This window comes from Talpa europaea (assembly GCF_964194135.1).
Source record: "Talpa europaea genome assembly, chromosome: 10".
Lineage (NCBI taxonomy): Eukaryota > Metazoa > Chordata > Mammalia > Eulipotyphla > Talpidae > Talpa > Talpa europaea.
In genome coordinates, this window is record NC_140077.1 from 68,934,965 (window position 1) to 68,949,416 (window position 14,452).

General features: G+C 43.7%; 1 protein-coding gene across 6 annotated transcripts in view; it reads right to left on the reverse strand.

The window, feature by feature from the left end:
• Positions 1-370: 370 nt before the first annotated feature.
• The window catches only part of TATDN3 (TatD DNase domain containing 3), a gene marked incomplete at both ends in the record, with an annotated part of 28,759 nt that continues 14,677 nt past the window's right edge, over positions 371-14,452 (reverse strand). For 2 of the 6 annotated variants that reach the window (XM_084244848.1, XM_084244846.1), the window contains 2 exons: positions 371-747; positions 12,255-12,335. In XM_084244848.1, the coding sequence (XP_084100974.1) occupies positions 598-747; positions 12,255-12,335 (231 nt within the window). Of the gene's footprint in view, positions 748-12,246; positions 12,354-14,452 lie in introns of those variants that run through there. The other 4 variants (XM_084244847.1, XM_084244845.1, XM_084244850.1 and 1 more) reach the window with 4 other exon arrangements.

Consider the following 14,452-nt stretch of genomic DNA (forward strand, 5'->3'; position numbering starts at 1 on the left):
CAGTAGGGCTCATTCTTGGCGGAGAGAGCAGCCCTGCCACAAGAAAAGGGTTTCAGCACAAGGGGTTTCCATGGAATGGGGCCAGGTAAGAAGCAGCAGTGTTCTCCCAAGCTCCTACTAGGACCCTTCACTGAAAAGCAGCACAAAGCCAGGATCAGAGCCCAGGGTTTTAGGACCTGCACCCAGTTTCATTTTTTTTGTTTAAAGATTTATTTATGCATACAAGAGCTGAGGTACAGGCCAGAGGTGCAGGAGGTGAGAGGATTCACCAGAGACAGAGCAGGAAGCAGAACAGGCGAACTGACTGAAATCCACTGTTGAGGGGAGCAGTGGGGAGACAGGAGAGGTCTGCTGCGCCATGTGTGTAGCTCCCTGGCTGGCTGGGGATCGAACTCGTGCTGCAGAAGCTGCGGACAGCTTCACAGTGCTGTGCTTAACCCCTTATGCTGCCAGGGAGGTCCCAGTTTCATTTCTAAGAGAAATATTTCTAGAAAGCCATAATCTGTGTCCCTGTAACCTGGTTTCTTTAGTCCAGACTATCCAAGCCTTTTTTTCAGGTGCTGCCCCCTGGGGGACTGGGTCTGGATGCATGTGGTTCTAAAGCTGTTTCTGCAGCAGGTGCTGGAGCCTGGGAAATAGCTTCATTGCGTTCTGGGTGGTCACATCTATGACTTCTTCCACGGAGACCCCCTTCACCTGGGCGATGTATTCTGCGGAAATGATGATGTTCTGGGGCTCATTCCGTACCTGAAAGAGAAGAGAGGCTAAGTCAAACATGGCATTCCAGGGCAGCAATCCTCGGAGACAGCAGATCAAACAGAACAGAATGTTGATAAAAACTGATTAAGTTGTTTTTTTTTTTTTTTTTAGTGGGGTGGGGGCACTTAGGCTAGGGAGAAAGCCCTGAACTTCAGTTTAAAAGCTATGGATGCACACTATTTATAATAAGTAAGACTAGGGAACAACCCAAATGCCCAAAAATAGAAGACTGAGGGCCTCCTGGTGTGTAGCGGGTTGAGTGCTGCGCTGTGAAGCTGTCTGCAGCCTCTGCAGCACGGGTTCCATTCCTGACCAGCCAGGTAGAAACCCACATGGCGCAGCAGACCTCTCCTGTCTCACCCGCTGCTCCCCTCAGCAGTGTCTTCAGTCTGTCTGCCTGTTCTGCTCCCTGCTCTCTGGTGAATTCTCTCACCCTCCTGTGCCTCTGACGTGTACCCCAGTTCTTGAATAAATAAATAAATCTTAAAAAAAAAAAGATGACTGGATCAAGAAGATGTGGTATATATACAGAGTGGAATATTATGCAGTAATCCAAAAAGATAAACTCATGCTATTTGCAGCAACATGGATGGAGCTGGAAGGGATGATGCTCAGTGAAATAAGCCAGAAGGAAAAAGAAAAATATCAGATGGTCTCACTTTTAGGAGGAATATAGTGGAACCAAATCTGGGATCAGGGGCAAAAATAGTAACAATAAAAAAGAAAACAAAGCAAAATTAACAGGCAACTATAAATCAGAGACATTCTGCAGGGATCAAAGTAGGGGTGGGAAGAGCACAGGGCACTGTGGCAATGGTCACAGGGGAACTGGTGGTGGGAATTCTATGGGGACTACACCTGAGAAAAGAAAGTAAACAATGTACAAAAATGAAAAATGATGTAAAAATGAAAGAGAGAGAGAGGAGAGAGAGAGGGAGAGAGAGAGAGAGAAAAGAAAGAGAAAAAAAGTCACGGCTGCAACACTGAGTGTGCTCTGAGAAGAGCCAAGGGTGAGACTGAGGTCCCTGCACACAGCACAGGATGCATTCTGCAAGCAGTGAATATCTGGTGACCGCCCGTCTGAGGCTCAGCTGCTCTTTGGCCTCCAGCCTAAGCGAGGGTTCGTCAAGGTGACAGCCCGTCTTCCCCTCACAGTGACATTATGGCCTCTTTAGGAAATACCACAGCCTTACATAGGTTACATGCTAGTATTTCACTAATTCTAAGATGTACCCCCATTTTATTTTTACTTTTTATTTTAAATTTTTTTAAAGATTTATTTATGGAGGGCAGGTCAACATGGCAGCAAGGAGACGCTGTGAGTGAGATCTCCCATTAAAAAAAAAGTTAATAGGGAGGAAAAGCGGCAGGTCCCAGTGAGAACTGGGACAGGGAAGATAAACGGATGACTCCAGCAAACTACCTGAAGAAGAAAGTTGCCATAAAAGAGGACTAGAAGGGAGGAAAGCGCAGAACCCTGCTCTCCTCCCCCACCCACAGAGTCGGCACTCTCTGACCGGCAGAGAGGAAGGGAAAAAACAAACCAAAACGACCAACAAGAACAAACTATGCAGCAAGCGGGACTGAGTGGAAAGGAACTATTTCAGCCACCACACCCCGTGAACTGGAGCTGTGGAGAACCCTGCAGGATTCGCCGCTGTGGTGAGCGAACGGCTCCAGGCGCCATTAGAGAACAACAGAGACTCTGGAGACCTGCATACAGCCCCGGGCTGACCAGTAAGCTTGCGCGGAAAAGCTGCGCGCTTGAAAAGCAAATGCGGATCGCGGCTGCCCGGGTCCCCGCGCCTGCGACCTAGGCTTGCGGGGAGACGCGCGGGGGCCCTCACTGAGGTGAAAGTCCCTCACTGAGTAATCAGGAACCAGGCGCCCAGGCATGGGAGCGGGGTGCAAAAGGTGCCATTTCTGCAGTCATTGAACTAGGCTACAGCCCGCGTCCTGGACCTGAGGGCTTTGGAACTGAGACCCGGGGCACGAAATTCGGGGTGTGGGTTCTCCACGTCGGTGGGGCACAAGGCAGACACAGCACCCCAAAGCCACTGAGGTTTACCCTACCATTCCCGCTCTGTTCCCTGTCCCACAGGGTGAAAAAAACAGCTGCCCAAGGACATTAGGAGAGATCTCTGGCGCACCTAGTGACCAGAAAAAAAGTCACTAACACCCCATAGAACAGGGACCTTTCTTCAGAAAAGACTGCTTGAAAAAGGAAGAAGGCTCCTGGAGGAGCCAGTGGCCAGGTGGGAAGTTAGCTCACGCCAGGCCCCTTCCGATCAGCAGTCTGAGCCCACAGGGGTAGTGGGCACACATGGCCGGGGCAGACCGGGCGCACAGAAGAGTGTGCCTGAGACTGGACGCGCGGGGAGTGTGTCCCGCATCACCATTTTAGAACAGGGACATTTCTTCACTAAAGACTGCCTGAAACCAGCAGAAAGCTACCTCAGGAGCCAGAGGTGAGCTGGGAAGTTCGCCCAGCCAGGCCCCCTTCTGGCCTGCAGTCCAAGCCCAGAGGGGGAAAGGGAACCCACCGCCTGGGCAGACCAGGTGCACAGGGGAGTGTGTCCCCACATCAGCATTTTAGAACAGGGACCTTTCTTCAGTAAAGACTGCTTGAAACCGACAGATGGCTCCCGGAGGAGCCAGAGGGGAGCGGAGAAGTTTACCCAAGATGCGGGCCAGTCCCAGCAACACAGTGTCCCAATGCATACGACAAATTAGAAAACAGACAGTAGGGAGTAGAAGAACCACACGCAACCTAACAACTCCTCAGGAAAAAAGCACACCACAAAACGAAAACCACCCCCCAGATTGCAATGACAGTAACTTGGAAGAACTTCTGAGCCTTCCAGAAAGAGAATTTAAAATTGCCATGATTAAAAAAATGACAGAACTCATAAAGGAAAACAATGATATGAGAAAAATAATAAACGATCAGAAGAATGAAACTGAGTCCCTAAAGGGGGAAGCAAAAGAAACGCAGGAGATCAAAGAATTAATGGAGGAACTAAAGAACTCTGGGAAAAGCAATGAAAGCAGAATAGATGAAATGGAAGAACGAATAAGTACACGTGAAGACACAGAAATAAAAAGAACCAAAAAAGAAAAGGAAAGAGAAGTACGAAGGAAAAAGACCGAATAAAGACTTCGGGAACTATCTGACTCCATAAGGAAAGGAAATATAAGAGTTATAGGAATACCAGAAGGAGAGGAGAGAGATGTAGGAACAGAGAAAATATTCAAAGAGATAATTGAAGAGAACTTCCCAAATGTGAAGAAGGAGCTGAAAATTGATATACAAGAAGCAAGAAGAACACCAAACTTCCACGACAAAAAGGAAAAATACAGCAAGACACACAATAGTAAAGCTCCCAAGAATCCAGGACAAGGAAAAAATAATGAAGGTGACAAGAGGGAAGAAACAGATAGTATTCAAAGGAAAACCAATCAGGCTGACATCAGACTTCTCCGAAGAAACACTACGAGCAAGGAGAGAGTGGAGGGACATAGTCAACAGACTCCAAGAAAACAGATGCCAACCAAGACTACTCTATACCACAAAGCTCTCCTTCCTCTATGAAGAAAGAATAAGGACCTTCCCAGACAAACAGAAACTCTGGAATTTCATTACAACTAAACCCCCACTCCAAAAAATACTACAAGGAATCCTAAAGCCAGAACCTCAGAGGGACGAATAACAATGAAAGAAGGCAAAAAAAAAAAAAAAGATATTAAAAGAATAAATAAATAAAATCAAAGGAAAGACAAACACAATGGCAAATACAGATGCTAACATATCAATATTAACTCTAAATGTAAATGGACTAAACTCTTCAATAAAAAGACACAGAGTTGCAGCCTGGATTAAGAAACAAAACCCAACCTTTTGCTGTCTCCAGGAAACACATTTAGCTACAAAAGATAAAAATAGGCTCAAAGTTAAAGGATGGAAAACAGTCCTATAAGCAAATGGACCAAAAAAGAAAGCAGGAACAGCTATACTTATATCAGATAAAACAGATTTCAAACTCAAAAAGATAAAAAGAGACCCCAACGGTTACTACATTATGATCAAGGGGACAATACTTCAAGAAGAAATAACACTCATTAACATACATTCACCAAACGAAGGAGCACCAAAATATATCAGACAACTGTTGTCCTCTCTGAAAACAGACATCAGAGAAAACATATACGTAGTGGGAGACTTCAACACACCACTATCAACAATGGATAGATCAACAAGACAAAAAATAAGTAAAGAAACTAAAGCTCTAAATAAGGACCTAGAGCATTTGGGCTTAACAGACATCTATAGAACACTAAACCCCCCAAAAATCTGAGTACACATTTTTCTCAAGCGCACACGGATCATTCTCCAGGATCAATCACATACTGGAACACAAGACAAACATTAACAGATACACCAAGATTGAAATCATACCAACCATCTTTTCTGACCATGAAGGTATCAAACTAGAAATAAACCATAAAAAGAAAGCAAGGAACTCTCCTACCTCATGGAGATTAAAAACCACACTACTGGAAGACCACTGGACTAATGAGAAGATCAAAGAAGAACTTAAAAAATTCTTTGAATTGAATGACAAGGAGAACACCAATTTTCTAAATGTATGGGATGCAGCAAAAGCACTAATAAGAGGAAAATATATAGCAATAGAAGCTCATATCAAGAAACAAGAAAGAACGCAAAGAAACAACCTAATCTCGAAGCTCAAAGATCTAGAAAAAGAACAACAAAAAAACCCCAAAACCAGTAGAAGAAAAGAAATAATAAAAACCAAAGCAGAAATAAATGAAATTGAATCTAAAAAAACAATCCAAAAGATCAATGAAACCAAGAGCTGGTTCTTCGAAAAAATCAATAAAATAGACAAAACCCTAGCCAGGCTCACAAAGGAAAAAAGGGAGAAAGCACAAATAAACAGGATCATAAATAAAAGAGGAGAAATCACAACGGACACAGCAGAAATCAAAAGAATAATCAGTAACTACTATGAACAGTTATATGGAAACAAGTTCAACAATCTAGAGGAGATGGACAAATTCCTACAACTCTACAATCACCCAAAGCTAGACAAAGAAGAAATAGAATACCTAAACAGATCAATTACAAGCAGCGAAATTGAAATGGTAATCAAAAACCTCCCCAAAAACAAAAGCCCAGGACCTGATGGATTTACAAATGAATTCTACCAAACATTCGGAGACGAATTAGTGCCTATCCTTCACAAACTCTTCCAAAAAATTGAGAAGGAAGGGACAATACCAAACACGTCCTATGAAGCCAACATTACACTAATACCAAAACTGAACAAGGACAACACAAAAAAGGAAAACTACAGGCCAATCTCCCTAATGAACACTGATGCAAAAATCCTCAATAAAATTTTAGCTATCAGAATCCAACAATGTATCCATAAGATAATCCACCACGACCAAGTAGGATTCATTCCAGGGACACAAGGATGGTTCAACATCCGAAAATCAATCAACGTTATCCAACACATCAACAAAAAGAAATATAAAAACCATATGATAATATCAATAGATGCTGAGAAAGCTTTCGACAAAGTGCAACACCCACTCATGATAAAAGCCCTTGAAATTCTTGGGATACAAGGAACATACCTCAACATCATAAAGGCCATATACGACAAGCCAACAGCCAGTATCATTCTCAATGGTGAAAAGCTGAAAGCATTTCCATTAAGATCTGGAACAATACAAGGATGTCCACTCTCACCACTACTTTTCAATATAATACTGGAAGTCCTAGCCAGAGCAATAAGACAAGAGAAAGACATACAAGGAATCCAAATAGGAAAAGAAGTCAAACTATCACTATTTGCAGATGATATGATAATATACATAGAGAACCCCAAAAACTCCACAGAAAAACTAATTCAACTCATCAATCAGTTCAGTAAAGTGGCAGGATACAAAATCAACATGCAAAAGTCAGTAGCCTTCCTATACACAAACAATAAATCTGAAGAAGAAGAAATAAAAAAAAAACCATCCCTTTTATTATTGAAACAAAAAAAATCAAATACTTGGGAATAAATCTAACAAAAGAGGTAATGGTCCTATACAAAGAAAACTATAAAACACTGTTAATAGAAGAAGACACAAAGAAATGGAAAGACATCCCCTGCTCATGGATTGGAAGAATAAACATTATTAAAATGGTCATCCTACCAAAAGCAATATACAGATTCAATGCTATTCCAATCAAAATTTCAATGTCATTCTTCAAAGAAATAGAACAATTATTGATGAAATTCATATGGAATCACAAAAAACCCCGAATAGCCAAAGCTCTCCTGAAAAAAAAAGAAGGGAATGGAGGCATCACACGCCCAGACTTCAAACTCTACTACAAAGCCATAATCATAAAAACTGCATGGTATTGGAACAAGAACAGACATACAGACCAATGGAATCAAATAGAAAATCCAGAAATAAACCCACAGATTTATGGTCAACTAATCTTTGACAAAGGAGCAAAGACTATGCATTGGGGCAAAGAAATTTTCTTCAATAAATGGTGCTGGGAAAACTGGGTTGCTACATGCAAAAGAATGAAACTTGACCACTACCTCACACCATACACAAAAATCAACTCAAAATGGATTAAAGAACTAGACATAAGACCTGAAACCATAAAATACATAGAAGGAAATATAGGCGAGACACTACATGATTTGCACATCAAAGACATCTTTACAGACACATCATCCAAAGCAGTTATAGTGAAGGCAAAGATAAACAGCTGGGACTACATCAAATTAAAGAGCTTCTGCACAGCAAAAGAGACAATAACAAAAACAAAGAGAAACCCCACCAACTGGGAGAACATTTTGGACACAACACTAATGATAAAGGACTGATCACAAAAATCTGCAAAGAGCTGATGAGACTCAACAACAACCAAGAAAATAATCCAGTCAAAAAATGGGCAGAATGGGGCCTCCCCGGTGGCTCAGTGGTTGAGCACTGGGTTGCGAAGCTGCCCGCAGCCTCTGCAGCGCCCGTTCGATCTCCGGCTGCTCCCTGGCCACCGGCAGAGGGTCCCACATGGCGCGCAGACCTCTCCTGCCGCCCGTTGCTCCCCTCAGCCGTGTGCTTCAGTCCTTCTGCCTGCTCTGCTCCCCGCTCTGGCTCTGGTGAACTCTCTCACCCTCCCGCGCTTCTGACTGTACCTAGTGCTTGTATAAATAAATAAATAAATATTAAAAAAAAAAAAAAGGGCAGAAGAGGGCCTCCCCGGTGGCGCAGTGGTTGAGCGCTGGGTTGAGAAGCTGCCTGTAGCCTCTGCAGCCGGTTCGATCCCCGGCTGCTCCCCGGCCACCGGAGGAGGGTCCCACATGGTGAGCAGACCTCTCCTGCCGCCCGCTACTCCCCTCAGCAGTGTACTTCGGTCCTTCTGCCTGCTCTGCTCCCCACTCTGGCTCTGGTGAATTCTCTCACCCTCCCACGCTTCTGACTGTACCCAGTGCATGTATAAACCAACCAACCAAACAAACAAATAATAAATAAATAAATAATACATGCCTCTAGAAAATTAAAAAAAAAAAATGGGCAGAAGAGCTAAAAAGAAACTTCTCTGAAGAGGAAATGCAAATGGCCAACAGGCATATGAAAAAATGTTCAACATCACTTGTAATCAGGGAAATGCAAATCAAAACTACCATGAGATACCATCTTACACCAGTGAGAATGGCACATATTAAAAAAACCAGCAACAACAAATGTTGGCGAGGGTGTGGAGAAAAAGGAACTCTTCTGCACTGTTGGTGGGAGTGCAAACTGGTCCAACCACTATGGAGAACTGTGTGGAGATTTCTGGACCTACTAAACATAGAGCTTCCATATGATCCAGCAATTCCACTCCGAGGTATTTACCCAAAGGACACAGAAACACCAATTCCAAAGAACACCTGCACCCCTATGTTTATAGCAGCACTGTTTACAATAGCTAAGTTTTGGAAACAGCCCAAATGCCCAAAAATAGATGACTGGATCAAGAAGATGTGGTACATATATACCATGGAATATTACTCAGCATTCAAAAAAGATAAACACATGCAATTTGCAGCAACATGGATGGCGCTGGAAGGGATCATGCTCAGCGAAATAAGCCAGAAAGAAAAAGAAATATACCGGATGGTCTCACTCATAGCAGGAATCTAGAAAACTTAAATAAGGGACCAGGAAAATGAATAACTATAAGAAAGTGAAAATCAAAATCAACAAAAAACCTTGAACCAGAGACACTTTTTGGGGGGTAAGGGGCGGGAGGGGAGGGATTGGGGTCAATATTAGGGGGTTGCAATTGTATAGGGAATATAAAAATAAAATAAAAAAAAGATTTATTTATGTATGCATACAATAGCTGGGGCACAGGCCAGAGATGTGGGGGTGAGAGGATTCCTCAGAGACAGAGTGGGGAACAGAACAGGTGGATCCACTTAAATCCACTGCTGAGGGGAGCAGCGGGGAGACAGGAGAGGTCTGCTGTGCCATGTGGGTAGTTCCCTGGCCGGGGATCGAACTCAGGCTGCAGTGGCTGTAGATAGCTTGATAGCACTGTCTTTAACCCCTGGGGTACTAGGGAGGCCCCTGTACCCACATTTTAACACCTGTGAAATGAACACACTGCATTTACTCATACTCAGAGGCCCATCCGAGTGTAACTGGCAGGGTTTCTTTCTTACTGGTCATAAAACAATGGTACACCTATAATCAGTAGCATTTAGATTTGATGAAATGTATTTTTATTTATTAAATCTTCTACTCAAGATGATAATAGTCAGATGAATAACTACTAGGACAAAAAACCAAAAAATGTGGCCTAAGAAAAGAACAATGTGCACCAGGATTTATGTTCAAGAGTGTTGGGCCTCCCAGGTGGTGCTGGGGTTAAGGTCTCAGCACTATCACCCCTAAGGCCTGAGTCCGACCCCCAGCCAGGGAGCTGACCCACCTGGTGCAGCAGACCTCTCCTGTCTTCCCACTGTTCCCCTCAGCAGTGTTTTTCAGTGGATCCGCCTGTTCTGTTCCCCACTCTGTCTCTGGTGAATCCTCTCACTCCTACCCCCTAGACCTCTGGCTTATACCCCAGGTCTTGCAAGCATGCCACCATAAAATAAGTCCTAAAAAACAAACAAAAAAGAGTGATCACCATATTGTTTTGATTTTTTTGTTTTTTTTGTTTTTTTATAAAGAGGCATGTGTTTTTATTTATTTATTCGTTTGTTTTGTTTATACATGCACTGGGTACAGTCAGAAGTGCAGGAGGGTGAGAGAATTCACCAGAGCCAGAGCGGGGAGCAGAGCAGGCAGAAGGACCGAAGTACACTGCTGAGGGGAGCAGCGGGCGGCAGGAGAGGTCTGCGCGCCATGTGGGACCCTCATCCGGTGGCCGGGGAGCAGCCGGGGATCGAACCGGCGCCTCAGAGGCTGCAGGCAGCTTCGCAACCCAGCGCTCAACCGCTGTGCCACCGGGGAGGCCCAATCACCATATTGTTTTGAATGCGGTGTTGGGAGCAACCTAAGTGATGACACCAAGTTAAGGACATCGTGGAAGCATCACAAACTGGAATATTACCCAGCCATTAAACATGATGAGGGAAAGTGCATATAAATGTTCAGCACATAAAAACAATTTATGGAATAATGTGTTATGAAAAAATATATGTGCATATATTAATGGATATAAAAAAATCTGGATGGACATAAGAACTTGTATTTATTTAGTGCTTATTGTAGGTGATGATTTGTTTCAAGCTTCTCACAGAATTTGTCATTTAATTCTCAAAATAACTCTATGAAATAAGAACAATCATTAGCAGCACCCTTCTTTGTAGATAGGAAGGGATCCTAGACAGCCAATAAGGAACCCTGCGGAGGTTCAAACCCAGGCAACCTGTTGGCAGTCTACTCTCTAACCCCTGCCTTGTGGCATGTGCCTTACAGGGCACACGGTTTTATTTTCTTGTTTATGATTATTTGTGTTGTCTAATTTTTTAGAACAAACACATCTTAACAACATGCATATCCAGCTCAAAAATTGTTTGCATTCCAGAAATAGTCACTGAGTACCTGATTTTTTTAATTAAATTAACTAAGTACACATATAAAACTGAGTGACATCAGCATTCAGGATTCCTCTCTGTTTGGAAAGAACAATGCCAAGTCCTTCTCCTATTTTACACTAACCAGGAGGGCAACTGTGTGCCATTCTGTCTACACCCAAACGGAAAAATAACCAGCACTGTGATCCTCTATTTCCTCCTTCCTCTGTCCTCTGTATTTTTGTAAATGCTGATCTATGGACACATGTAGCCATCTGGACCCCACCTAGCAGGCTGTCACAGTTCACTGAAAACCACTTCTCCTAAGCGCCTGCCCTTGGAGTCTGGCTGGCATGGAGATGGGCCTGATGGGCGTCAGGGGGCTTAGCTGGCTCTGCTTTGGGAGATGACTGCAGGTACTACCCAGAGGAAGAAAGCAGACACTGCTGCTTAATTTCAGGAAATCATAAAGCAGCAGCGATATTGAAAATATGACTCTTTGTGGCTGACAATGAAACATACAGCAAAGATCACATAAGGAATGTGTGACTTTATCAACAAGAAATAGAGCCTCAGGATAAGAGGCCAATTCAAAAAAGAAAAGTAAACATTTATCGAGTTCCTACCATAAACCAAATACTGCTAGGCACCTTCATACACGTTATTCACTTAATCCTCACCACACTTCAAAGTATTGTATTTTTTTGTTCACATTTTGTGAAGGAAGAAAAAGTTTCAGAGAGATGGAGTAGCTTGCCCAAAGTCACACAACTTGTGGACAGCAAAGATGGGATTTCAATCCAGATCTTTCTGACTGAAGATGCTTTACATACTTGTCTGGTTGTACTTATTCCATCAGTTAGGATATGCCCACATCAGATGATATTCTCTGGAGCACCACAGCTATTGTTTGTTTTAAGATTTATTTATTTATGCATTCAAGAGCTAGGGTGCAGGGTGCAGATGGGGGCGGGTGGTAAGAGGATTCACCAGAGACAGAGTGCAGAGTGGGGAGCAGAATAGGCAGATGTACTGAACTACACTGCTGAGGGAAGCAACCGGGAGACAGGAGAGGTCTGTTGCGCCATGTGGGTCAGATCCCTGGCCAGGGATCGAACTCTTGCAGCAGTGGCTGTAGATAAGCTTCATAGCGCTGCATCTTAACCCCTTGCGCCACCAGGGAGGCCCCCACCACAGCTATATTTAGAAGGGATCTGGAATAAAGTTAATATAAGCCCTCAAGCTAGCGTTAAAATGGGATTCCATTATATCTCATTCTGTTCCACTTGTTTTCATTCACTACAAGGAGAAACAATGCTGACCCAAAAGTAACTCTAATAAAGGATAGAATCGAAACACTGTAGAAACAAGAAAATCATGTACCTGCTTTTCTGGTCCTAGTGCAGGTGAATCTGTTTCTAAGCACATTGACGTTAAAGGCAACTGTTTGACAAGTTTCTGCTTCTTAAAGAAAAGAGAAAGCTATTAAGTGTTGAATGTAAGAAATAAAGAAAAAAAAGAGCATTAAGTCATATACTAATATATTCTGTTCTGCAGGAACCCCAAATTCACGCTTTAATATTCAATTAGTAGGGCAGGGGTTAGTCTCAGCTCTATCAAGCCACTGCCACTGAGGCCTGTGTTCGATCCCTGTCCAGGGAGCTGACCCACATGGCGCAGCAGACCTCTCCTGACTGCCCAATACTCTCATCAGCAGCGGGTTTCAGTAGATCTGCCTGTTCTGCTTCTGACTCTGTCTTAGGTGAGACCTTATACCCCCTGCACCTCTGGCCTACACCTCAGTTCATGTGTGCATAAATAAATGAAATAATAAATAATAAATAAAAACAAATCTTAAAAAAAAAATATTCACAAGTGGATGACACTTTATTCTTCCACTACTAGCAGTTAGATTTCAGCAGGACATTAGCTACAGAGAACGCCTGGAGCCCCAGAGCCTAAGCAGGGAGCCGGGCCTGTGTGTCTGGCTGCTTCTGTGAAGCATGATAATTTGGAGGTTTGTCCATGCTTTGGCATGGATTGGTACTTCATTCATTTTCACAGGATAACATGTCACTGTGGAGACCACCCCATTCTGTTTATTCATAGTGGATGGACATTTGGGTTGTTTCCATTTTAGCCGTTAGGACAAATGCCACTGTGAACATCCTTGTGTGTGTGTGTGTGTGGGGGGGGGGTGGTTTGTGCTTCCACTTCTCTCCCCATTGACCAGGAGCTGAGCTTCCTGAGGTCCTACCAAGCTAAGCAGGTAGAAGCAACACTTCACTGAACCTCTGGCACCTCCCTGAGGGCTAACAGTGTGCACTCCTTTCTGTGTGGCATATTGGTCATCTGTGTGTCTTCTTTGGAGAAATGTCTATACAAATCCTTTGTCTTTTTTTCAAATTGAGTTGTTTTCATTGTTGTTATGCTGCTTTATATACATGAGGCCCTTTTCAGATGTGTTACTAGCAAGTATTTTCCCTCAGTCTGTGGCTTATCTTTTACTCTCTTGACAGCGCATGTTGAAACATAATAGCTCCAAAGATTTTTTTTAAAGATTTATTCATTTACGCATACAAGAACTGGGGTACAGGCCAGAGGTGTGGGAGGTGAGAGGATTCACCAGAGACAGAGTGTGGAGTAGAACAGGTGGATTGACTAAAATACACTACTGAGGGGAGCAGTGGGCCAGACGGGAGAGGTCTGCTGGGCCATGTGGGTCACCTCCCTGGCTGGGGATCAAACTTGTGCTGCAGTGGCTGCAGATAGCTTCATAGTGCTGCATCTTAACCCCCTGCACCACCAGGGAGGCCAGCTCCAAAGATTTTTTTTTAAAGATTTATTTATTTATATAAGTATTGGGTACAATCAGAAACGCGGGAGGGTGAGAGAATTCACCAGAGCCAGAGCGGGGGACAGAACACGCAGACTGACAAAATACACTGCTGAGGGGAGCAGCGGGCACAGCAGGAGAGGTCTGCACGCCATGTGGGACCCTTGCTGGTGGCCGGGGATTGAACCGGCACTGCTAAGGCTGCAGGCAGCTTCGCAGCCCAGCGCTCAACCACTGCGCCACCAGGGGAGGCCCTCCAAAGATTTTTTTATTGTGGAATTTTTAAATTTGGAAGATGTCCAATTTTTTTTTAAAGATTTATTTATTGATGCATACAAGAGCTGGGGTACATGCCAGAGATGTGGGAGGTGAGAGGATTCACCAGAGACAGAGTGGAGAACAGAACAGGCAGATTGACTGAAGTACACTGCTGAGGGGAGCAGCGGGAGAGACACAAGAGGTCTGCTGCGCTATGTGGGTTGCTCTCCCTGGCCAGTCGGGATCGAATTCGTGCTTCAGAGGCTGCGGATTGCTTCAGTGTGGTGATTAATCCCTTGCGCCACCAGGGAGGCCCCAGGGAAGATGTCCAATCTATCTATTTTTGATGCCCTAAGAAACTATCACCTAATCCAAGATCACAAACATTTAGGTCTGTTTTCCTCTAGGAGTTTTATAATTTTAGCTCTTACACTTAGGTCTCTCACCCATTTTTGAGTTAATTTTTATGTAAGTCTGAGGTAAAGAC